A 24,914-nucleotide genomic window follows, 5' to 3' on the forward strand; every position below is an offset into this window, starting at 1 on the left:
TGACTGAAAACTACTTTATTTGAAGACATCTTCTTCTATAGTTCTAAACACAAAAGGAATGCTGTTATAGTGGGTATTTCATAGGCATTCTTGTATTCAAATGAATCACATAATGTTTACACTTTTAAGCTACACTTGAAATTGAAGACTTAATACAACCTTTTAACAAAGAAAGTATCAGTCATATCAAAACATAACTATTCATTCTACAGATCATCACTTTCCCTAAAATGACTACTAGATATGAAAACATTGCAGGGACAGCTCAAGTGCCCCATTCTTAAGGGTTTTTTTAATAGAAAAAATGACAACATAAATCACATTTTCCTTTTCTTTACTAGTAATGAACTATGGCAATCCATTTGAGAAAGCACCAGCCAACCGTACAAGTCATTTCAGCACCCTTTGCTCTTCAAAACTGACCATCTTTTATATTTAATGCTTCCTGTGTGAATAAAAATGGTTATGTCAAGTACAGACGTCAGCAACGTGTCAGTTGGTGTGAATTTATGATGTGTTCCTAAGTCAACAGAGAAAATAAAAAAAATCTCTTATGTGAATAAAATCTAAGGATGAAAAACTACCCTTTGATAATTATCACAAGGCAAAATCAACCACCTTTTCATCAGTACTAGTGTGGAATGGAAATTTCTTTATTAATACTTTTTATGGGAATGTTTTAAAGGCATAGGTATAAATGCACATGCAATCAGCTTGCCCCTCTTAGATACTAACTTCCCTAGCTTCACTCCTCCTTTTCACTGGAACAAGCTGCTGAATCCCTAACTCCAAAGTCTGCAATGCTTGGTGAGCGTTTTTAAATAAAGCAGATTATATGTGATTTTCACTTTTTCACAAAAATGAAGCACAGAGAAGACTGAAAAGCAGTGAGAAAAAATCATAGAGCAAAAAACTAAAACACAAGATGTGATGTTCAAATTTAAAAGAAAAACAAAACTGGTTCGTGATGATTGTTAGTAAATCACAAAAACAAAGGACAGATAGGGCCAAGACCGAAGGGACCACCAGACCACCGAGCCCCAATGTGCCAGACCAAAGTGGGCATCTTTGAGAAGGACGCCCTGGTGAAGACAATTACAGTGAACCTCTTTATAAGGCCGTAAGCTCTTCGAGGTCATGGACCGTGACTTATTTATGTCTGTATTCTGTTCTTAGCATTGTCTTGCACATGACAGACACTCAGTATTTCTGGTAACCACAGAACTGGAGCTCCATCAGCTCACTGCTTTCAAAGTCATTTTGGTTGGTGTCTACCCACTTAATTCCTTCACTCCTCTGTCTAAGGCAGGGATGGCAAATAGCCTTCATTTCACTCTGATGGATTGGGAATAGATGTCTGGAAGCACCAATCTGACATGGATTCTAAGACCAAATCCTGGCACAGAGGACAGGAATGCTGCACTCATTCATGCCTCCTTAAAAGAGCAGTGGCACAGGTGTTATGTATTCCCCATTCCTGGTCTAGGAAAAAGGCATCCAACACCTACTTATATTCCTCTTACATTGCTATGCTGCCTCTTGAGTGATCTGCATTAAGCCACTGTTCGTTAAATGCTGGTTGATCAGGAAGACCAAGTCCTTTCCTCTCAATTTACGTCTTTGGCCAAACAGGTGGGGTCAGAACTTCACCTGGAAATCTGAAAACACATCATCCACAATGCTCAATAAGCAACAGTCCATTGAAAGAGAACAGGTATTTACTTGATTACTCCCTTTGTAGAGAAAGAATTTTGCCCATCTCAATGGTGTGTAGCTTTCACTGATATCTAAGGCATTTGGAATTACTTAGGATCTTGGTGTTAAAAAAAAATGGCAGGGTTAAATTATCTTTGGTTCTCATTCTAATCTTAAGACTTCTGTTTGTTTCTTCCTGGTACCCATAACCTTCTCAGCACTTCGTCGTTGTGACTTAACCAATACTGTTGAAATAATCAACTCTTTTACACATTCATCAGAAAACCTTTTAAAGGATGCCAAGGGGAGAGACCTCTGAAAATAAGTGGGTTGAAAAGAAAGCCAGAGAGAATAACAGGAAGAACCAACCTTCTAACAATCCACACACAGGACTCTCTACCATTCAGGCTGCTATCTATAAAATAGGGTGCTTCTGGTAGGGGGGCTGCCACCCCAGCTCCTCCAAGCAACCCTTTTCCCCATAGTGGGAGGTCAACATCCCTCAGAAGCATCTCAGGAAAAAATGATAAAGCATTTAGAGAATTGGGAAGAAAACAGAGGGATACTATCAAAGAGTAAAGGACAGTCCTGGGGGATGAAGGGGGATTTTCTTTTTTCTTTTTTTGGAGACAGAGTCTTGCACTGTCGCCCAGGCTGGAGTGCAATGGCACAATCTCGGCTCACTGCAACCTCCACCTGAAGGGAGATTTTCAAAGCAACATTGCCTCTATCATAGGCAGTCTTCAATGTAATACTGGCACCAACAAGAGAACCGAGCTAAATTAAAACTACCCTCAAAATGTCATCACAGCTGATGTGCACAGCAGGAAGGACGATGTCACAAAATGCACAGATCTGTTCCTATTGCACATTCCACCTTTCCCACGTACTGCTGGCAGCCCAGAATAACAAAATCTTGTTAGATGTCTGTCTTAAAGAGAGCTATAATATGCAAACACACACACACACACACACACACACACACACACCTCAAACCTGGTTTATAAAAGAGCTTTGTGGATCAGAGTACACCTCCACTTGGTCCAAGAATCTAATTGTCAACATTAGGCAAATAGACCCAATGAATGTAACCAGGAAGAGAATTAACTGGTTGGCTGGAATATTGTATTTGATATGATGTGCTTATTTGCAAACTAATCTCCAACTGTTTGTCCAGTACTAATTCAACTGACTCATCTTCTAAATGTATAGGACTAAGCCTTTAAAAAGTTAAGCTCTTCAGCAACAAAAAGTTAACACCATCTAAAATAAATAGATTTTAAAATATATGTAATGAAATTACAGGTCACTGGAAATTCAATTCTACAATGAATATAAATTAACATTAAAATCTATTAAGTACTATTCCTGGGAAGATTTTGGTTCAGAGGTTTTATTTTTTTAAGGACTTAATATTTGGGAATAAATGGGCACAGCTTAGAAACCCTTACAAAGTTGTAAGTAGACTAGAGGTAAGATTATTTGGTGACAAGATACAAAGATCTGTTTCTATGTCCAAAATAATGGCTTACCTCATTTTAGTTAATAGAAGTATTCCCAAAAAGTTGTGCAAATAGGCTTTTTATAACTGGACGCTTATTTTAAGTATACTAGAGGCCATGGTTGTAAAGAAACCCTGTAGTCACTCCTCTAATAAACTGAAGAACTCTAAGTGATTAGCCCCTGTCCTACATCTGCACAGTGGACGGCATACTCCAGGCACTCGTGTTTGTTGAATGCATGAATTCGCTCTGACAGTTTTTTTTTTCCCCTACAGGACTTTCTTAAAGTGAGGCACATGCTAACTGAAATGGTTCTGCCCACTGTTACTGCAGAAAGATGGAATCCAGCTCACAGTTTAACAGATGCCATTACAAAATATCAGATAATTTCAGTGTTTTCAATCAAAATAAAATTTCCATAAGTATGAGTGTATATATTTTTGAGGAATGTTGATCTATGATTGGCAGAAGCTTTTATTGTTAACTCACTCACTGAAAACAACTGCTTGAGCTGAATTCTATTTCAATTAACAACCAAGGCAAGTAAAGCACTTTACCTAACTTCAGAAATACCACCAGAAACCCTTCCACTTCTGTGACAGCTTCTTCCCCTCACTCCAGCACAAATATTTAAATGCTGTCCTTACCTTAGTCCACAAAAGCAAAACATGAATTACAAAGCTAAGATTAAATTAGAAAGCTGCCGACTTAAATATGACAAAGTTTTTTTAGCCTTAAAATAAGAACTAAGTCAAATACATTCAACAAAAGTAACTCTTAAAGGCAAATTTTTTTCTTATTTGGTGTTTTCTTCCCTTCCCATTTAAATTTAAGACTCAATTTTTAAAAATATTCATATGTCCATTTTCCTAAATAATATATCCTCTTTAAAACAATACAGAATGCCTAGCAGTGCAACCTATGTGTCCACATAAATATGCAATCTGCCACATAAATAAAATGAGGTTTTATCAGTCTATTTATCCAGCATTTGTAACTGCAAAAAAGGCTGGAAAAATAGCTAAGAATATTTTTATGCAAGTTTTGGGGAGGACTGAACACTGGTAAGGATTCACTGTAGGGCTCCATCATTATAAGTTTCCTAAAAAGTAGTGTGCAAACAAAGTATGTGAACACAGAACCCTAAACATACTAGATGTATGTGTGGGTATGGGTGATGGAGAAGAGAGAATGAATATGTTAATATGAATGCTTGTCAAGTACATTGATAAGAAAAAGAAAACCTCTCACTTAAGGTGCTAATGATATGTCAAGGGACCTAAATACAACAGATTTTAAAATCATCTTTACCATTTGTCCCAATTATTGACTTTGGCCCTTTACCACACAGACACAATGAATCTACACTTTGATGATCCGTCATCGGCCCAAGAGTATCATGTTTGGAGATGGATTTGCTCCCATAATTTAAAAATCAATAATTTAAAAAATAACAAAGTTGGTCTCTTTTTTCCACCAGTTTTCAAGTAATTAGTTCAAGTAAGCTTATTTACAGCTGCTACTGTATATATGTGACCTACTTTAACCCTTCTTTACCCTTTAGGAATTGGTCTCCCTTGGAATGGGACACCACATTTTAAAAAAAATCTTGAACCAGGTTTTTTTCATCTACTAATTCAATTCAGTCATGTTTCTGCTTTATTGGGCAGATAAAGAGAAGAAACCAGCAAGTTATGTCCAAAAGCTGGAAAACGCCGAAATGCTTCCCAACTATCTGAAAAGATGTTGTACTTGAGGAACACTCGGTGTTCCAAGCTGGTCGACAGGGTGACGTCTCTGCTCATGATGTAGATGCCGTCGTTATGGAGCGCACAAGTCAAGTTAAGACCCGATTTGGACGTGTTCTCCTTGAGGTAGAGCCACTGGCGGGTGACGGTGTTGTAGGACTGCACGGTGAGCATGTCCTCGCTCTGGCTGCTCCTGCGGTTGGGCCCCAGCTCGTGGAGACACCCCCCGACGATGTAGATGGTCTCTTCCACAGACACCATCTGCTGCTTGCGAATGTGGACGTCACATGTTTCAAAGAGCGTCCACATGTCGGAAGAGGGGCAGTACTGCAAAATGTTCATGTTCCGGTCTGAAAGAAAGAAAGACAAGTGATGACAGCGCCTCCACCAACACCACTAGGCAAGTCTGTACAGAAATGTCTACCTCTGCCTGCATAATTTGGTAACAAAGAGAAAAAACTCTTTCAGAAAAAGTACAAGTTAGAAAAACAGTTTTCAAAATGGCTGGGAAGAGATATATTTAGATCCATCCGCACTCACCTCCCACTCCCAAACGTCTCTTCCTTGGGAGACTCAGACTGGATAAAACCAGGAAAAAGCGCAGCTCTGACTTTCACACAGCCCCTCCTCCCTGGTATCCCCACACCTTTGAACCGCCAGGTCAGTGTAAAAAAAGTTAAGTGCCTCAGAACCCTCATCAATAGCTACAAAATTACCGACTACTTAATACAGAAGCCAGGCTGGGCAGCAAGTAGATTATTCTTGATAGCTGATCCTAAGAAACATGACAAGTAGCAACACAGGATCTCCAGAGGCTGTCTAGTGAAAAGGACACAACGTTACAAGTCAGGAGAAAGGCAGCAAAGTCTCACCTGCGGCCTTCTAACAAGCCACAGAACCACTTGGCAATTCAGTTTCTAGTTTTGTTTTTTTTTTTTTTTAAAGACAGGATCTTTACCATGCCTAGCCTTAGTTTCCCCATTATATCACCAGAGAGACACTAACAAAGGTCCTCCCCTCTCCCTTTTCCCATTTCCCATGTCCCTCACAAGATGACAGTTGTAGCGTAGATAAGATCAAAGTCTAGATAAAAGGTTGCTCTGACATTTTTAATGAATAATGATTTTCGGCTAAGCATGGTGTCTCATGCCTGTAATCCCAACTCTTTGGGTGGGCTGAAGCAGGAGGATCACTTGAGCCTAGGGGTTCGAGACCAGCCTGGGCAATATGGTGAGACCTCCTGTCTCTAAAAAAAAATAAAAAATTAGCCAGGCATGGTGGTGTGCACCTATGGTACCAGCTGCTACTTGGAAGGCTGAGGTGTGAGGATCACTTTAGCATGGTAGGGTGAGGCTGCAGTGAGCTGTGATCATGTCACTGCATTCCAGCCAGGGTGACAGAGTGAGATCCTGGTCTCTCAAAAAAAAAAAGTAATTTTCTTTAAGGAAAAATATGGCCTCGTCTCTTTTTGAAAAACGCTTGTGAAATTTAGAATATCTAGTTTTGTTTTTCTTGTTTTTAATTGTTCTCTTTTTCTTTTCTCCTCTAGGAAAGAATAAACGAGTATTTTAGCCTCAGCAGAAAAAACAAATGCTCTGAGTTATAAACAGAATGAACTTTGTTGTTGTTGTTTCTAAACAAACAAATCCTATCCATGAAGGAGACAGCTCAGCTTGGGAACTGGCAGACGACTAAAGCCTACAGCATTTTGACGGCTGCAGGCGCTTGGTAAGAGAAGACAGCTCGTTTTCTCAGAAGTTTCATACCTCTTACAGTCCTTCCTTCTGAGAGGGACCCACTCATAGTTAGCAATGCTTAAAGAGCACCCTCCACAGCCACATCTGATACAAACTGAAGTATCTCCTAAGAGAGCAAAGTCCTGTGCGTGCACATGTCCTGATGCCTGGAGAAATCTCAGAATTGTAAGCCACGGCATTAGGAAACTGTCCTTCTGATTTCCACCTACATTAATACCTCTCCTTCTTTCTTTTTACTGTAGCTATTATGATAAAGATCATTTTAGGAGATGGCCCAAGGGGATTTTGGTCACTTATTTAACAAAAAGTGATCCTTAGTAACCTGGCTGTCCACCGAACGAATAAAGAACTCATTCTAGTGAGGCTTCCACGTATTTCTCAGCTCCAGGCCCGAACGTCTTTCCAGGTGTTCTCTAAATGTTTTCTCTCTTCACTCAACAAGGTGGCCTTAGTTGGTGGAATGATCTTTTTGTTTTTACATTTAAAGTTGATTCTGAAGTTTGACAAATCACCCTTCTTCCCTTTATAGCTATTACTCTCTATTGAACTTCTCTGAATTTCTTCAGTGCTGCTAAAGAATTAAAATAATCAAATAGCTACCATAAAAAAAATGAGCTATTATTTACTAAATTTTAAAAGTCTCACTTGACTTAAGAAGTCAGGAGGCTAAAAACTAACTTTCTTTTTTCTTTTTTTCCTAACAATCGTGATGACTTATCTGAAATACAAGGAACTATTAGGAACTGCTGGGAAAGCCCCAGCAGAGAAAGAGAAGGGCTTCAGAGTATAAGTAACTGCCCAGCTCTCCCATCTTAGAAAACTAGTTTTCGGCCCTTACACAAATAGCCATCCATCCACATCACTGAACCATCCCATCATGGGTATTTGGCTCAGGGAATCCGGGACAGAAATCACAGTGGGTGGCCCAAGTGAAGAAGGTACATTAGCAGTGGCTTGTGAGGCTACAAAACACACAAGAAGGGTTTTCTAGGTCAAATCTAAAGAACATTTGCTCAGCCAGGGTCATGGAAAAACTAGGAAATCTACCAGTAAAGTACTCTTTGGGTTACAGTGCCGCCTGTCAGTGTTGAACAGCTCTTGGTTACAAGAGAAGTCAAAGCACATATGTGCGTTATGTCAACCTACAAGATGCAGTCTGTGTTACTCAACCTAGAGAGGAATCAGAATTCTTAGAATTGCTCATAGGTAAATAACTGGGAGTATTGACTTTCCTAGAAGAAAAGACACACACATATACACACACACACACATGAGAGAGGGGGATTACTACATAAACACAGGAGTTCAGGGGGACTGAGGGGCCCATGGCTTAGTCTAAACCTATAATCACTGTAACCTGACAACCAATGTTGAAGGTCAAAGCAATGACTACTAAGTTTCTTTTTTTTTTTTTCAATTATATGTAAAGAAAAAGTTGAAACTATCTTCAGTGGAGAGTCACCAGAGAGGGACATTGGGAATAGTTCGACAAATAATGAAAACTTGGAGTGGGAAAAAAAAAAGGTCACTTCTCTTTGTCTTGCCTCTCCTTAAATACATAAATATACACATCACTTCAGTGGGTTGCATGGTGGTCCCTAACAAGATATGTCAATTTCCTAATCCCCAGAACCTGTGAATGGTGATTTTATTCAAAAAAAGGATCTTTGGGCCAGGCACAGTGGCTCATGCCTGTAATCCCAGCACTTTGGGAGGCAGAGGTGGGAGATCGCCTGAACCCAGGAGGTTGAGCCTGCAATGAGTTATGACTGTGCCACTACACTATTTCCTGGGCAATAGAGTGAGTCTCCATCTCAAGGGAAAAAAGAAAAAGAAAGGGGGTCTTTGCAGATGTAATTAAGTTAAAAACCTTAAGATCTTTCTGGATTACCTAGATGGGGCCTAAATCCAACAGTGGCAACTGTCCTTAGACAGAAAGGGAGAAGCCACAGACACATACAGAGGCAGGGGCATCATACGAAGACAGAGGCAGGGGCATCATGGAGCCACCAGCCAAGGAGCCCCGAGCTACCAGAGACTCGAAGGAGCAAGGAGGACTCCTCCCCTAGAGCCCTCAGAAGGAGCACAGCCCTGCTGACACCTTGACTTCTGACTTCTGGTCGCCAGAACTATAAGAAAATATGTTTCTGTTGTTTTAGGCCACCAAGTGTATACTAATTTGTTATCGCAGCCACAGGAAACTAACACACCTCCCACCATCTTCCCCACTGAATTAATGTTTCGACTTATTCTAAAAAGAAATAAATCAGATGTTCATCAAATACTTTACATTTTAACTTCTTCCTAACATAAATCCCCAAAACAGGACACATTTGGATATGGTGGAAGGAATTTCTGTCACCTATCTGGATGCTACATTAGCATGTGGATTTCTGTCCTTTGGGAAGTTCCCGTGGCTGCTGCGGCCTCACAGGGTCTTCTTCAGGCTTGTTAGCCAGGGTTGAAGAGCTCTGTCCTGCCCATATGGTACCACAAAGGAGTGGTAGTTTATTTCACCATGTCAAATAAAACGGCAACTCTACTACCATAATGTGGCTTAAAGTCCTAAGAGCCAGGTTACACCTTTTCTGTAAGTCCTGGGCTCCATAGAGTCACACAGACCAAATGCAGAAATAGATTTCCTTGGCTAAGAGGTAACTTGGAGACATCTGCTTTGGAGAGTGGAGGGAAGGAAAGGCATCCCTCTGCTTGACTGTCCCCCATTGTCTGTCTTCCCACAACCACAGTTTTATTTTTTCTTTTCTTTTTTTTTTTTTATTTTAGAGACTGGGTCTCACTCTGTCACCCAGCCTGGGGTGCAGGGGGGCAGTCATAGCTCACTGCAGCCTCAAACCCCTGGCTCAAGCAATCCTCCTGTCTCAGCCTCCCAAGTAACTGGGACTACAGGTACATGCCACCACAACCAGCTAATTTTTTTATTTTCATTTTTAGAGAAAGGGTCTTGCTGTGTTGACCAGGCCTATCTTGAACACCAAGGCTCAAGTGATCCTCCTGCCTCAGCCTCCCAAGCAACTGGGACTACAGGTACATGACACCACATCCAGCTAATTTTTTTCATTTTTAGAGAAGGTGTCTTGCTATGTTGCCCAGGCCTGTCCTCAACTCTCAGCCTCAAGCAATCCTCCTGCCTCAGCCTCCCAAACTGCTGGGAGCCACTGTATCCCGCCAACAACTACATTGTTCTCTATCACTGTAACCTGAGACAATTCCCTACCAAAAAGAGCAGTATAAAACTCGCTGGCAAGCAGGGCATGGTGACTTATGCCTGTAATCCCAGCACTCTGAGAGGCCAAGGCAGAACAATCACTTAGCCCAGGAATTCAAGACCAGCCTAGGCAACACAGGGAGACCTCGTCTCCACAAAAAAAAAATAAACTTGTGGAGAAATTTTTTTAATTTCCAAATTATTAGCAATAAAATGCCTACCAAAAAAGTGAAAAACACATATGTACATTTTAATAAATAGTGGAACCAGGCCGGGCACGGTGGCTCACACCTGTAATCCCAGCACCTTGGGAGGCTGAGGCAGGTGGATCACCTGAGGTCAGGAGTTACAGACCAGCCTGGCCAACATGGTGAAACCCCATCTCTACTAAAAATGCAAAAATTAGCGGGGCATGGTGGTGCATGCCTGTAATCCCAGCTACTTGGGGGGCTGAGGCAGGAGGACTGCTTGAACCCAGGAGGCAGAGATTGCAGTGAGCCGAGATCATGCCACTGCACTCCAGCCTGGGTGACAGAAGGAGACTCCATCTCAAAAAATAAATAAATAAATAAACAAATAAATAGATAGTACAACCACCTCCCACTGCTGGTCAGGAAAGAGCTCTCTTGTATTCATGTTCTTGCTCCTCCTGTGATATGTGAACAGTGTCCTAAAGCTGGGTTTCTGGAACCTCTACCTGATGTGTGTGTGCTCACAAAGAGAGAAAATGAGAACTAATCTGCAAGGATGCTCTGGTACTAAATTCCATAATGGTGGATGGGGGCAGGTTTGGTGTGTGTTTGGGATAAGGATGGGAGTTCCCAGATAATCTTCTCCAAAGACCTACCCAACCTCAGAGAGCGACCCCCACAAAACAGGCCCAGCCAAATCACAAGATGGCTGACCAAAAAGCTGGGTTTCCAGAAGCAGAAAAAAAGAGATAACATTTTTTTTTCACAGCTCTCCCTTCCCCATTCGATTTTCATGCTCACACAAAGTTATCAAAAGATCCCTCCTGTCCCAATCATCCCTGCCATATGGAACTCTCTTCCTTCCAGATGTGTAAGTGTACACTATTAAAGCATAACATGACACTCAGATATGTCGGGGCTTCCTCTGACACCCTCTTGCCCTTCCCAGACTGCTGACGCCTACACATGGGCAGACCACCTACCTGGTCCCTTCACTTACCTCTGGTAGTGTATCCTCCAATGACATAAATTTTTCCCTTACACTCACAGGCAGAGAACTCAGCCAGAGGATTGGGTAAGGGCGCCACAAAATTCCACGCATCCTGCTCGGGGTTGTAACACTCAACGTTAGAAACGGCCTGCCCTCCGATGGCATAGAGTTTTGAATTAACAGCCACAAGTTTGAAGTTAGACCTGAAAGAGAGACACAAAGGCCCACAGAGTTAGTTCTTCTGATCAATGAAAAGTGTAACAATGGCATGAACTACTAGACTCTCCTGGACATCTGAGGAAAATTCGCTCTCCCAGTTGGGGGCCATTCCGCCTGAGGACAGAGGAAGAAAGGATGGCTTCTCGAATCTCACTCCTGTCCCCAAGATTCCAAGGGAATGGCACACTGTCCAAACACTAGCTATCGAAGATAAGCAGTTCAATACAACAAGTTATTAATTTTGTTCAGCCTTAGTCCAGCAACCAAAGACAATGTGTATACACTAAACTCCACACTTTCTTTCAGGAGCAGGCACAAAGGTAAGAGGGGAAGGCACCCACATCACCCCATTGTCTTTCACCTCTCAGAATGGTTATTTCATTCTTCCTACTGAGTAGTATGGCTTCATCTTAGGGACACACTGGTGCTGTCGAGACAGGCAGGTGCGAGGAGTGACTGCTAAAGGGTAGGTCAGGAGATCCTTGCACAACCAGTATACCTGAGCAAGAGACACTGGTCCTGCCTCCCGCCTCCAAGGGCATCTGACATACTGCTTCACAACATATAAGATGGGGAGAGGTCAGCACTGAACAAATTCACAGTTTTTATTTATTTATTTACTAATTTATTTATGAAACAGGGTCTTGCTCTGTCACCCAGGCTAGACTGCAGTGGCACAGTCATAGCTCACTGCAGCGGCACAGTCATAGCTTACTGCAGCCTTGAACTCCTGGGCTCAAGAGAGTCTCCTGCCTCAGCCTCTCGAGTAACTTGGACTACAGGTATGTATCATCATATTCAGCTATAGTCAGCTAATGTTTTATAAACTTTTTTTGTGGAGATGGCATCTCACTATGTTGTCCAAGATGATCTTGAACTCCTGGCCTCAAGTGATCCTCTTGCTTCAGCCTCCCAAAGTGCTAGAGTTATAGTTATAAGACACCACAACCAGCCTCAAAATATTTTGATCCAGCATTCTTAGGGTCTTTACATATGTTAATTCAACAAATACTTCTATTGACAAATGCTCATCTTTCATAAAAATAATAACTTGAAAAAGAGATGGACAATGGTTTCCAGCTCTATATTCAGTAAATAAAATAGAGTAAATGCTGCTCATCAGCTTCAGACACTAAATAAGTCTTATGATTTTTGAACTGAATAGTAACACAAAATTAATTTGTTTCGATATAGCACACAAAAGGCAGGAAGGATAAACTCTTGGGAGTGTTGGGTCAGTCTGCTGTGAGGTGTGCAACAGTCACAAGTTTACAAGAGGATGAGCAGCAGCATGATGCAACAGAAAAAAACCTGAGCACAAATCAGAAGACCTCGCTTCTAGTCCCAGCTCTGCTGATAACCAGCTATCTGACCCTGGTCCAACCACCTCACTTCCTCATCTGTAAAATGGGGATAACAGCCATCACAAGGTGGTCGAGATGATTAAATCAAATAGTCTATCAGAAACTACTACACAGAGATAAAATACTATCATTCAAATTTCTGTTTTCTAGTGTTTGAAATAAAGGTGCTAGACCAAGTGAATTTCAGGACCACATCTAACCCCAACACAATGATGTCTTCAAAAATAATAATATACTAAGAAAGAATGGAGGTAGAGGCTATGCACACACAAAAAACTTATATAAGGGAGTAGATTAAGAAGAAGCAGTAAACAAGAAGCCCATGCTTGATCCCCTAAAAAGTGTTCAATAAAACTGATGCATTACACTATGGAAACTAGGTTAGTAATAGGCACCTACTAAACAGTTAAGATTTTTTAAAGGTTCCTATCATGTTTATATCTAAATGTGTTTTAGTTTGTTTTTCCAATCAGAGCGTGAATAGAGTACTCTTCATCAAGAGCCTCGTCTTGTCCCTTAAAGCCAGCCAGCCAGCCAGCCCGCTTTTTTGTGCCAACAGACGTCAGGGTGGCAGGTACTGGGGGGTCCCTGATTCCTGCTGCTTACCTTTCTTGCTGCCAATGGTCCTTAAAATCCAACCATGATGCCCTCTCTGTGTGTGCAAATTTGGGGAACCAAAGGAAATAAAGCTTGTAAACAAGCACTAAATTTTCCCAACCGCAATTTGTTTTTGCTCCCCAAAGGTACACAGATAGTAAATTTTGTAAGATCAAAACAGTTTTTAGTATTTATCCAGCATAATCATTTGTCCTAAGCAAACATGTAAGGGGCTTCTTTTTGAGACCAATGAATAGGCAGTTAAAGTAAATGATTCCATCTCTCCAGACCCCAACACGCTCAAATTCACTTGAAGAGAAACACTTTTTAATGCTGAATTTGTTTTAAGATGAAATTGCCACCTAAAAACAGACCATTTAATAAAGAGGCATACTGCTAAAGGTTATGAGTCCAGGCTTACACAGGGAAGTCTCAGACATCACACATCAATTGCTGTCTGACCTTAGACAAATTACTGAATCTGTTGATCTGTTCCTCAGTTTTCTCATCTGTTAAGTAGGGATAACAAGGGCACAATATCTGGCATGCAGTAAGAGCTGAAAAGGACAGCACTTGCAGAGATAAGTCTTTCTCCATTGGCATTCTAGGGAGTGCTTCTCTGGGTGTCCTAAGTCTAAGTTTTTCTTAACCTTGGGAGGGTTGGTTTCTCATTTGTCAACTGCAACAGTCACTGACTGTGATGTTTTGTGCTCTCTCATCCACAAATTCTCATCACTTACTGCTTCATTTCCAACTTTCTGAAAATAATTCTTCCACTCTTCACCTCCTGAATGGTAAAGGTATAAATTCAAGCTATCAACTATTTTTCAAAATTATCATCTCTACAGTGTTTTCTTAATTTAACACACTATGTTCAGGAGGTAAAAAGAAGAATTTCAAGACCAAGTAACAAGTCATCTATCATAGCTATATACTTGTTCCTTGCAATAAATAAAAATATTACCATTAGAATTTCTGTTTTAAGTGAGAAAATTGGATAAAACCACAACTGAATTTCAAGGTCACTTATAAGAAAATTTTTTTTTAAAAGGAGAGCTTTTTAAGAGACAGGGTCTCATTTCATTGCCCAGGCTGGAATGCAGTGGCCTGATCATGGCTCACTGCAGCCTTGAACTCCCAGCCTCAAGCAATCCTCCTGACTCAGCCTCCCAAGTAGCTAGGCCACCGTGAGTGGCTTAAAAAGCTCTTTTAACCCCTAAAAGCTAAGTAACATGAAATATGCTAAACACCAGCACGCAGATCTCAAGGATTAACAGTAGCTACATACAACCATAGGAAGGCAAGATGACACAGAGGTCTGGGTGGCTTCAAGTCTAGCCCTGTGATTATGTGGAAGGTAATTAAACTCACTGAGCCTCAGTTTCCACTTTAAGGAAATAGGATTAATAACATCTACCTCATAGAGATGTTGTGAGCATTAATATGAAGTGACACCTCAAGTTGTGACTACAATACCTGACCCAGAGTAAGAGCTCAAGAAATGAAAACCATCATTATGACCCCCTATGTAGAGAAAGAAGTTTGCTTACCATCAGAGTAAAAATTAGAACAAAATGCCAAGATCCTTTCAAAAGTCCTTTCTCAACCACTCAGAACACGACTGCTTAAGTCTGTGGGCCATCCAGGTCCTTTTGTCTCCTCTTTCCCCTTCATCTACTTGCCTTCTGCCATGTCCCTATGCATTAACTTCCCCTAGGGACTAGGAAGGGGAGAAGGGGAAAGGTTAGAAAATAGAGGCAGTCATTGTTGCTACCTATGCCCAGCTCTAAGAAACTCCAAAAGCAAAGATGCAAAAAGCAATTTAAACTGTTGGCCAAAATTAAATGGGGAGTTGGGGGGGAGTGTAAATAGACGTACCGTTTTCTTTCTTGCACTATTCCCAGGCTCTACTACAACATCAACCACAGAAATGCTCCAAAAATGGTAAACATTGGCTGAGAGGAAAAGGGACAGCTCAGCAAACGCTAAGGCTGACAACTGCAATTCCATCTCTGCCAGGAGACACTTGTTTATTAAAGTCTCTCTCTCAGCCTTGCTGTATTCACACATGGAACAGGAGGACTCACTCCAACTCCATTTTCAGAGCTAAAGTGCAGGGCAATGGAAAAGACTAGAGAAAGCTCTGGAAATGGAGAACCTTAATGAACAAACTGCTGCAACAGTGGTCAGTTCCTGCAAGTTATCACTGATTAAAGGGAAAGCAAGCACCCTCGATCTCACAAGCTTTTTTTTTTTTTTTTTTTTTTGAGACAAAGTCTCACTCTGTTGCCCAGGCTGGAGTGCAGTGGTCTGATCTTGGCTCACCGCAACCTCCCCATCCCGGTTTCAAGCAATTTTCCTGCCTCGGCCTCTCAAGTAGCTAGGACTACAGGTGCCCACCGCCATGCCCGGCTAATTTTTGTATTATTAGTAGAGACAGGGTTTCACCACGTTGGCCAGGCTGGTCTCGAACCTCTGACCTCAGGTGATCCGCCTGCCTCAGCCTCCCAAAGTGCTGGGATTACAGGTGTGAGCCACCATGCCTAGAGGTCTCACAAGCTTTTATGTGTGAAGAGTTACATCCTGACAATTTGTGAGATCAAACCCACGTTCAGACCATCAGGCAGTGTTGCACACTTGGCCTACAGAGCAAAACATTTCTTTTTTACCCTCTGATGGTCATATAGCACCCACTATCTTCTCCAGAGTGCAGAAGGCTTTATAAAATCTCTCAATTGGCCGGGCGCGGTGGCTCATGTCTATAATCCCAGCACTTTGGGAGGCCAAGGCAGGCAGATCACGAGGTCAGGAGATCGAGGCCATCCTGGCTAACACGGTGAAACCCCATCTCTACTAAAAATACAAAAAAAAATTAGCCAGGCGTGGTGGCGGGCACCTGTAGTCCTAGCTACTCGGGAGGCTGAGGCAGGAGAATAGCGTTAACACGGGACGCAGAGCTTGCAGTGAGCCAAGATTGGGCCACTTCACTCCAGCCTGGGCGACAGAGCGAGATTCTGTCTCAAAAAAAAAAAAAAAAAACTCTTTCAATCCCAGAGTTCCTGCTATTTAAGATTCTGGATCACTGCACTATTCAGTCCCTGGGAAAAGTGAACTGCTCTACATTTGACCCCTTTATCAAAGTAAAATACTCATACATCCCAAAGCAGTCTCCGACAAAGGTGAATCAAAGTAGATGTGAAATTCTGCATAGCCAGAGGCCAAAATCTGGTTTTCTTTCTCAAGGTTCCAAATTTCTTCCAGTGCATGCATAATCTGTATTGGATGCCTCATCCAGGAAAAACTCTGTGCTAGGTTTCATTTTTACTTGTCTCATCATCTAAACTCAATTTTAAACTTCTTGAGGGCAGCAATTACGTCATCAGTTTCTGTACATCCAACAGTGACTAGAAGAATGCTGGGCTTAAAGGCTGTGGTGGAGCTGAGGCACACATGATGAAATTTTGAAAAGTAGCACTGTACCACAAAAGATCTGTACTCTATTTTTTAGAAGGAAATAATTTTTTTTAAAGAAGGGGGGAAATGTGCATGAAGATGGTCCCTGCAAGTCTAAAATCCAAAACTTATAAACAATTTAAGTGGTTATAACTACTCAATGGATATTTACATTTTGGTTGCTGTACTTATTACACATCCTTGAGCAATTTACTTCTCTGTGCCTCACTTCCTGTCTCTTTAGAATGGGAACCTGCCTAACAGCCCTTGTGAAGAATAAGTTAGATAATTCATGCAAAGCAGCGGGAACAGTACCTACTGCAGAGTTAAGTGTTCAATTAAATGATGTCTCTCATTATTTCTCAGCTACTCTAAATAAATATGACTGTTACCAAGGTAAAAATGTTCACTATAGTGTTACAAATAAAGCGAAATATAAAATTATACATTAACTTTTATTACAATAATGTAAAAATATATTCCATAGTTTTTTTAAAGAAAACACGTATTTTAAGCACCTATTATTATTGGACATCTAGTTAGGAGTAGGGCTATACATAAGCATTGAGTAAGTCCTAGTTCCTGATCGGAAGGCAGAGAGACAACAACAGAGAATTTCAATTCAAGTCGGGGAATGTGCATGAGATGCTAGAGGAGCAGAGACGGAACACTCAGCCCAAGCCAGAGTTTGGGAAGGAACTCCTGGGAGATATGTCATACCTGAGTCAAAGCAGAGGGAACTAAAGAACGGCACAATTTCCAATACAGCATCAATAATCAATTAGAAGATATAATGGAGGGTCAGGCATGGTGGCATGTAATCTTAGCACTTTGGGAGGCCACAGTGGGAGGATTACCAGAGGCCAGGAGTTCAAGACCAGCCTGGGTAACATAGCCCCCATTTCTACAAAAGAAAAAATTTTAATTTTAAAAAATTAACCAAGCACGGTGTTGCATGCCTGTAGTCCCAGCTACTGGGGAGGCTGAAGCAGGAGGATTGCTTGAGTCCAAGAGTTGAAGGCTGCAGTAAGTTATGATCACACCACTGTACTCCAGCCTGGGTGACAAAGCAAGACCCCATTTCTTTAAAAAAGAAAAAATAAAGGGATATTTGGATGTCTGACAACATTTCCTCCCTTCCACGTGGAAGTAACCAGCCGTGGTTGAGAGGTGGAGCCCTCTTTTGGTGGGGCGATAGCGCTCAGCTTCATCATAACTCCCACCCACCCCTCTATGCAACAATTTCACCTACCCAGTCACTTTGGGATCTTATTTTTGAACACTGCAGAAAAAATAACGGCATGGGAAAACATGCACGACATTACATAACAGAGATTAATATCTGTATTCACACATAGAACTTCTCAAATGAATGTGAAGAAAATAAGCCAATTTTTAGGAAACTGGCAAAGACCATTTACAAAAGAAATACAAATGGCCAACCAACATATAAAAAGAATAATCTCTCTTCTAATTGGGAAAAATCACACTAGTGTTTTTTGCCCATTAGGTTTGGGAAAAAAAAGATGATAATATTCTATCTTGGCAAGAGTATAGGGAACTGGCAAGCACAAACACTTTTGATGGAAGAGGAAATCAGAACAATTTTTTTGATGGGCAATTTGGCGGGAGCAACCAAAATCTATTTATTTATTTATTTTTAACTGTTTATAGAGATGAGGTCTCACTATGTTGCTCAGGCTGGAGTGCAATGGCTATTCACAGGCCCGATTAGAGTGCACTGCAGCCCTCAGCTCCTGGGCTCAAGTGATCCTCCTGCCTAAGCCTCCCAAGTAGCTGGGACTACAAGCGTGAACCACTGCACCCACCTTCAACAAAATTTAAAACATGCATACACAGCTGGGCGCGGTGGCTCACGCCTGTAATCCCAGCACTTTGGGAAGCCTAGGTGGGTGGATCACGAGGTCAGGAGATCGAGACCATGCTGGCTAACAAGGTGAAACCCCTTCTCTACTAAAAATACAAAAAAAAAAAAAAAAAAAAAATTAGCCAGGCGTGGTGGCGGGCACCTGTAGTCCCAGCTACTCGGGAGACTGAGGCAGGAGAATGGCGTAACCTGGGAGGCGGAGCTTGCAGTGAGCCGAGATCGCGTCACTGCACTCCAGCCTGGGCAACAGAACGAGACTCCGTCTCAAAAAAAAAAAAAAAAAAACACATACACTTTGCCCTACCTATCCAGGGATTCCACGAATTTGACATATGAAACTAACTCACATATGGCTACTAAGATACATGCACGCATCTACCAGGATGTTCAATATGGCAATGCTTATTGAAACATCCAATGCAAATGAAAGTGACCTAAATGTCCATAAATAAGGGAAGGGCTAATTACATTATGGTACATCCATAGGCTGGAATGCCACGCAGCCATTAAAAAGTGTGAGGTAAGGCCGGGCGCGGTGGCTCACGCCTGTAATCCCAGCACTTTGGGAGGCTGAGGCGGGCAGATCACTAGGTCAGGAGATCGAGACCATCCTGGCTAACACAGTGAAACCCCGTCTCTACTAAAAATACAAAAAAAAAAGTAGCCGGGTGTGGTGGCGGGCGCCTGTAGTCCCAGCTCCTCTGGAGGCTGAGGCAGGAGAATGGCGTGAACCCGGGGGGCGGAGCCTGCAGTGAGCGGAGATCGCGCCACTGCACTGCAGCCCGGGCGACAGAGCGAGACTCCGTCTCAAAAAAAAAAAAAAAAAAGCGTGAGGTAGATCTACATTTGTTGACACAGAAAAAAAACTCTCAGATATGGTTAAATGGAAATATCAAGTGCCATAATAATTAGTACAACCTAGACAATTTTAGAATTTTAAAAATGTGTAAGGTGATACACCCCCGTGCACATTAATATACATAAACACTTTTCCCCTATTGTTAACCACTATCAATATACTTATACAGCTGATCCTTTAATAACACGGGTTTGAACTGTGAGGGTCCACTTACATTCAGATTTTCTTCTGCCTCTGCCACCCCAAGACTGCAAAACCAACCCTTCGTCTACCTCCTTTTCCTCCTCAGCCTACTCAACGTCAAGATGATAAGGATGATCCACTTCCGCTTAATTTTCTCTTCCTTAGTTTCTTAATAACATTTTCTTTTCTATAGCATACTTGTTAGAATAAAGTATACACTACATATACAAAATGTATTAATTGATTATGTTATTGGTAAGGCATCTGGTAAACAGTAGGCTATTTAGTAGTTAAGTTTTTGGGAGAGTCAAAAGTTATATGGGGATTTTTGACTGTGCAGGGTTTGGTGTCCCTGGCCCCCACATTGTTTAAGGGTTAACTGTATTTATAAAAGTATACATATAATTTACAGTATAAATGTTTATACATTTATAATATCTAAATGTAACAAAAGTCTTATGATACACTGACACTTTTTTTCTGTACCCTGAGGGCAGACATTTACTCTTTTTACTCTACAGTTTTGTGTGTAATTTGCAGTTTTTCTAAGAATCATGCATTCATGCATTACTTGAATGCTTTTTTTTTTTTAAGGGGATGAAAAGGGCCTTCCTAGAAAAAAAGACAAAGACTACCAAGGACGTATGAAGGGAAGAAAGAAGTGTGAGGAACTGTGGCACTAAGCATGGCCTGGTGAGCACCACATGATGTGTAGCTAGAGGAATGCAAGAGGAGTGAGAGAACTCAGGGCCGCCCACCCCTCATCAGACCACCACCCATGGCCACACAATGTTCCTTTGTTGTTTCAATTACAGTGCATAGAATTTGTTTTAAAATAACACTTCTGATACCAAATTTTAAATATGGTATCATCTCAATGGTGTAAATAATGCATTAAAAATGGGCTGGCAGGAAATATGCCAACCTGGTTACTGCCTCTGGGAAGAGCGGGTAGGAATAATCATCTTTTTGCTTCTTCATTCTTTTCCATTTTCTAGTTTTCTGTAACTATGTATTATCAGGGGAAAAAGCATACTTTTCAAAATGAATTTCATATTATAGGAGAGAAAAAGCCAGTTATTTCCCCCAAATAATCCCTGGCCAAGGAGGACCCTCGAGTCAAATAAAAAGATACATAAAGGATTCTCTGTTACTGTTAAGACTTTCTTTGCCCAGCTGTGAGCTCCCCAACTCCTTGCTCCACACTTCAGGACCAGGACCCTGTGAGGATTGAGATGGAAACACGTGGATGGGAAGAAAGGGTATTTTCATCCTTTCTTGAGTTACATTGGTTCTTTTCCCTGCTTCTAAATGACGCTGAGGCCTCCTAGGCGCTACCATCTTTATTTCCTACCATCTCTTCCTGTATATGCTCTTTGCTCTTGTTTTGATATTCCTTCCCTGGTTCCTTTCCCTTCTCCCCTCTCATCCCACTTCTCAAGCTCCTCCTCTTCCTTTCTTCAAGTCATTCATGTTGGAGGCAGGAGAGATTTACAGGATGGGAGGGGGAGAAGGTTGCGTAAATGAAAATATTCCGATTCTGTAGTTGAACACTTCCAGGCTCAAGCTTTGGGTCATGACGATGGCTGTCCAGGGAAGGAAGCACAAGAGAGGATAAAAAATAAGAAAAGCAACCCCTATTGCAAACGTTAATACATTTCCAGTGATTATCTCTTGATCATGATGTTATCACAGTGTGGAAGACTCTGTTGTCACAGTCATTGACATCAGAAAAAAATCCCCCAAAGTCAGTGTTACAGGTTACTGTCCAGTGTATCATTATCATCAGGATCAAATCCTAAAAACTAAGACAAATTTTTTAAAAATTAAGGAGCAATTTTCTTTTAAAGTATTCTTGTAGGAAACCACAACATCTTTTTTCCCAAGAACAGAGGCAAAGAAAGCAGTTTCACCTAAAGGCACAATACCTGCCAAAAAACCACTCCACTTCTTGACCTCACTGGAGACGTCCTCTTCACAATTTCTTAGTTCATTGGGAATTTTGCCAGCGCCAAGGCCAACAACATTCCTGAAGATGTCATTTCCACCACAGCACACCCTCCCCTATTTACTGGCTCAGTAAACACTGGGGCAATGAACTAATGAACAAGTGAATGAATGAGAAGGCAGCAGCACTCTGCCGGGGTGCTTACCTCTTCTGGTTCATGGAGGCCACCTGGAGCCACTCGTTGGTGCTGGGGTTGTAGGAATGCGCAGCGGAGATCTCCTGGCTAGTGATCCTGTACCCGCCCACTATGAAGAGGTAGTTGTCCAGGATGGCAGACCCATAGCCCCTGACATTGACCAGGTCGGGAGGAAGGTTGTTGGCCAGCGGGAACCAACGCTCAGTCATCTCCTCGTACCTGAGCATGGACGGGGGCTCCCCCTGGTAGGGGTGAGGGGCCAGGGGTCCCCCCAGGAAGTCCCCGAGGGCCACGAGGACAGGAGTCCCAGTCATCCGGGCCTCCCTCAGCCTCTGCTTCAGGCTGACATCCCCTGGAGCTTGGGGAGGAGACCCCAGGAGGTGGAACTGGGGCTTGCACAGCACCTCGTGGAAGTGGACGACCATGAAGCGCAGGCAGGCCTCCTGCAGGTCGGGCAGCCCGTACACCTGCGCCAGGCGGTACATCTCCAGGCAGTTGTTGAGCCGCACCTGGGACAGCAGCAGCTGCAGCAGGGACGTGACCTGCAGGAAGGAGGCCGCCTCCACCAGCTCGGACAGCAGGCTCACCTCATCCATCTCCTCGTCCTCGTCCACCCCGCCGCCCTTTTCCCCGCGCGGGCCCAGGAGCCAGCCTTCGCGGGCCCCGCCGGCGTTGATGAAGTCCAGCACCAGCCGCAGGCCCGGCGCGCTGAGGCCGCGCAGCTGCTGCACCTCCGGGCCGCCGGCCTCCTGGCTCAGGGCCTCGCGCATGCCGGAGCGGTAGAGGGCGCGGAAGTAGTCGCTCTGCTCGATGAGCTTCCTCTTGCTCACCGGGTAGCAGCGGTCCTCCAGGCGGATCTGCACCATCTCCTCGGCCGACATGGCTGGGGGCCCCGGGGCGGCAGCGCTCACCGATCTGCGCGCCGGCCTCCCAGCCCCTACGCGCGCGCCGGTTCCGGGCGGGGCGCCGAGGGATGGCGGCCCGGGAGGAGCGGCGAGGTGAGGGCCGCCCGCGCTCGCCCGGCCTCTCCGGCGGCCCCTCCTCCCGGGGCCCGCTCCCGCGAGGCGGCGGCCCTGCCCTTCTCCTTTCCCTCAGCGCCAAAAAAGGGCCGGCGGAGCGCGGCGGGCGTCCTCGCGCGGGCTCTCCCGGGCGGCGCCAGGCGGGAAGGGAATTCCAGCTCCCAGCCAGCAGCCTCCTCCCCCGCCGCCCTTCTCACTTCCGCCCGCGGGACCCCAGCCGCCGGCCTGACCTGCCGGCTGGATCCGGCTCTCGGGGAGGCCCGGGAAGCTGCGGGCCCGGGAGCCTCGGCTGCGGACGCGCAGCTGCGGGAGGCGGAGGGCGCGCGTCCCCGTAGCCTCTCCGCACGCCCGGGGCGCGCCGGCTCCGCCGCCTGTTGGGGGCTGCAGTGATGCTCCGGGGTACCCCAGGGAGAAGAAATTCGTTTTCTCTCCCACGCTGCTTTACACGGGCTAAAAAAAAAGAAATGAGCGTGGGAGGAAAGGGAAGGATGGAGTCTCTGGTCCAGGGAGACAAAAAGGCATCAAATATGGGGTCGTCCTTCTGGCCCAGTCCGGCATCGAGTGTCAGTGGGCTGAGGCACGCAGGCGATCTAAGGACAGTTGGTGGCAATGTTGGTGGCACGTAGAGCTGATTCTCTGGTAGCGTGGTCGCGTAGGAGCCATCTTACAGGAGGTCCAGGCAGATGGCAGCAGGTTCTCAGAGGAATCGGGTTGGGAGGCAGGGGAGCTTGCATTTGCCACTGGGGCCCGTTATTCTCCCTAAGTTATTAAAAGAAAGATGAAAGCGCAGCCCGACTAAATAAAGTTACATCACCTGGCTTCTGGTTTTAAACCATGTTTTCTATGAGCCATTGCTTTTCTACTTCAGTCTGGTTGGACTAGCCATTACGGAATGTTATCCTGGCGCAAAAGATCTGACAAAATTGGCTCATAAATGTCTGCAAGAAGTAGCTTTTCTTGTCACCCCCTTTCTCCACCTACCCTGCCCCCATCATCTGAGGACTGTTAAGAGAGACCACACGTGCGGTTAGGCTGAGCGCGGTGGCTCACGCCTGTAATCCCATGACTTTGGGAGGCCCAGGTGGGCAGATCACGAGGTCAGGAGTTCGAGAGCAGCATGGCCAACATGGTGAAACCCCGTCTCTACTAAAAATACAAAAATTAGCCGGGCGTGGTGGCACGCGCCTGTGATCCCAGCTACTCGGGAGGCTGAGGCAGGAGAATTGCTGGAACCCGGGAGGCGGAGGTTGCAGTGAGCCGAGATCGCGCCACTGCACTCCAGCCTGGGTGACAGAGCGAGACGCCGTCTCGGAAAAGAGAGACCACTTGTTTCCTATGTTCTCTCACTGAACATTGCAACTAGAAGGCCCACCCCAAATAATAATAGGAAGGACTTTTTGTGTTGCTAATGAATTCATCCCAGGAAGGGGGTAGGGGGAGAAATATATTGTTTGGATTATCTTTGGGTAGGAGAAGGGAGAAGGATTGGGAGGAAGCAGAGGGTGTGTTTACTCTTATCTTACAAAACAAAAACAGAAAACCTTGAAAACTTACCCCAAACCAAGATTTGAGAACCACCTATGATAAACAGTCCTTAACTTGGAGAGAATATGTGTTTGGTTTTTTTTTTATTATTATTATTACAAGCTTCAGCTTTCTTCTTGAATGACAGATTGTTAAATAATATCTTCTTCATAAGTACATTTCCCCTATTTAAAGAAGATACATCCTACCATGCTAACATTTTACCTTAGGAAGGGGAAAGGGTTAAAAACCAGAGAACTGGCCGGGCGCGGTGGCTCACGCCTGTAATCCCAGCACTTTGGGAGGCCGAGGCGGGCGGATCACGAGGTCAGGAGATCGAGACCATCCTGGCTAACATGGTGAAACCCCGTCTCTACTAAAAATACAAAAAATTAGCCGGGCGTGGTGGCGGGCGCCTGTAGTCCCAGCTACTCGGGAGGCTGAGGCAGGAGAATGGCGTGAACCCGGGAGGCGGAGCTTGCAGTGAGCTGAGATTGCGCCACTGCACTCCAGCCTGGGCGACAGAGCCAGACTCCGTCTCAAAAAAAAAACAA

At 43.8% G+C, this 24,914-nt stretch overlaps 1 protein-coding gene across 1 annotated transcript; it reads right to left on the reverse strand.

Moving 5' to 3' along the window:
• KLHL42 (kelch like family member 42) lies at window positions 1-23,000 on the reverse strand. The gene is made up of 3 exons (XM_004052903.5): window positions 21,827-23,000; window positions 11,120-11,313; window positions 1-5,295 (listed from the first exon to the last, which is right to left on the reverse strand). The coding sequence occupies exons 1-3, from the start codon at window positions 22,696-22,698 to the stop codon at window positions 4,844-4,846; spliced, it is 1,518 nt and encodes a 505-aa protein (XP_004052951.1). The 5' UTR covers window positions 22,699-23,000; the 3' UTR covers window positions 1-4,843.
• Between the last annotated feature and the right edge of the window lie 1,914 nt (window positions 23,001-24,914).

This window comes from Gorilla gorilla, chromosome 10 (genome assembly GCF_029281585.2).
Source record: "Gorilla gorilla gorilla isolate KB3781 chromosome 10, NHGRI_mGorGor1-v2.1_pri, whole genome shotgun sequence".
Classification (NCBI taxonomy): Eukaryota; Metazoa; Chordata; class Mammalia; order Primates; family Hominidae; genus Gorilla; species Gorilla gorilla.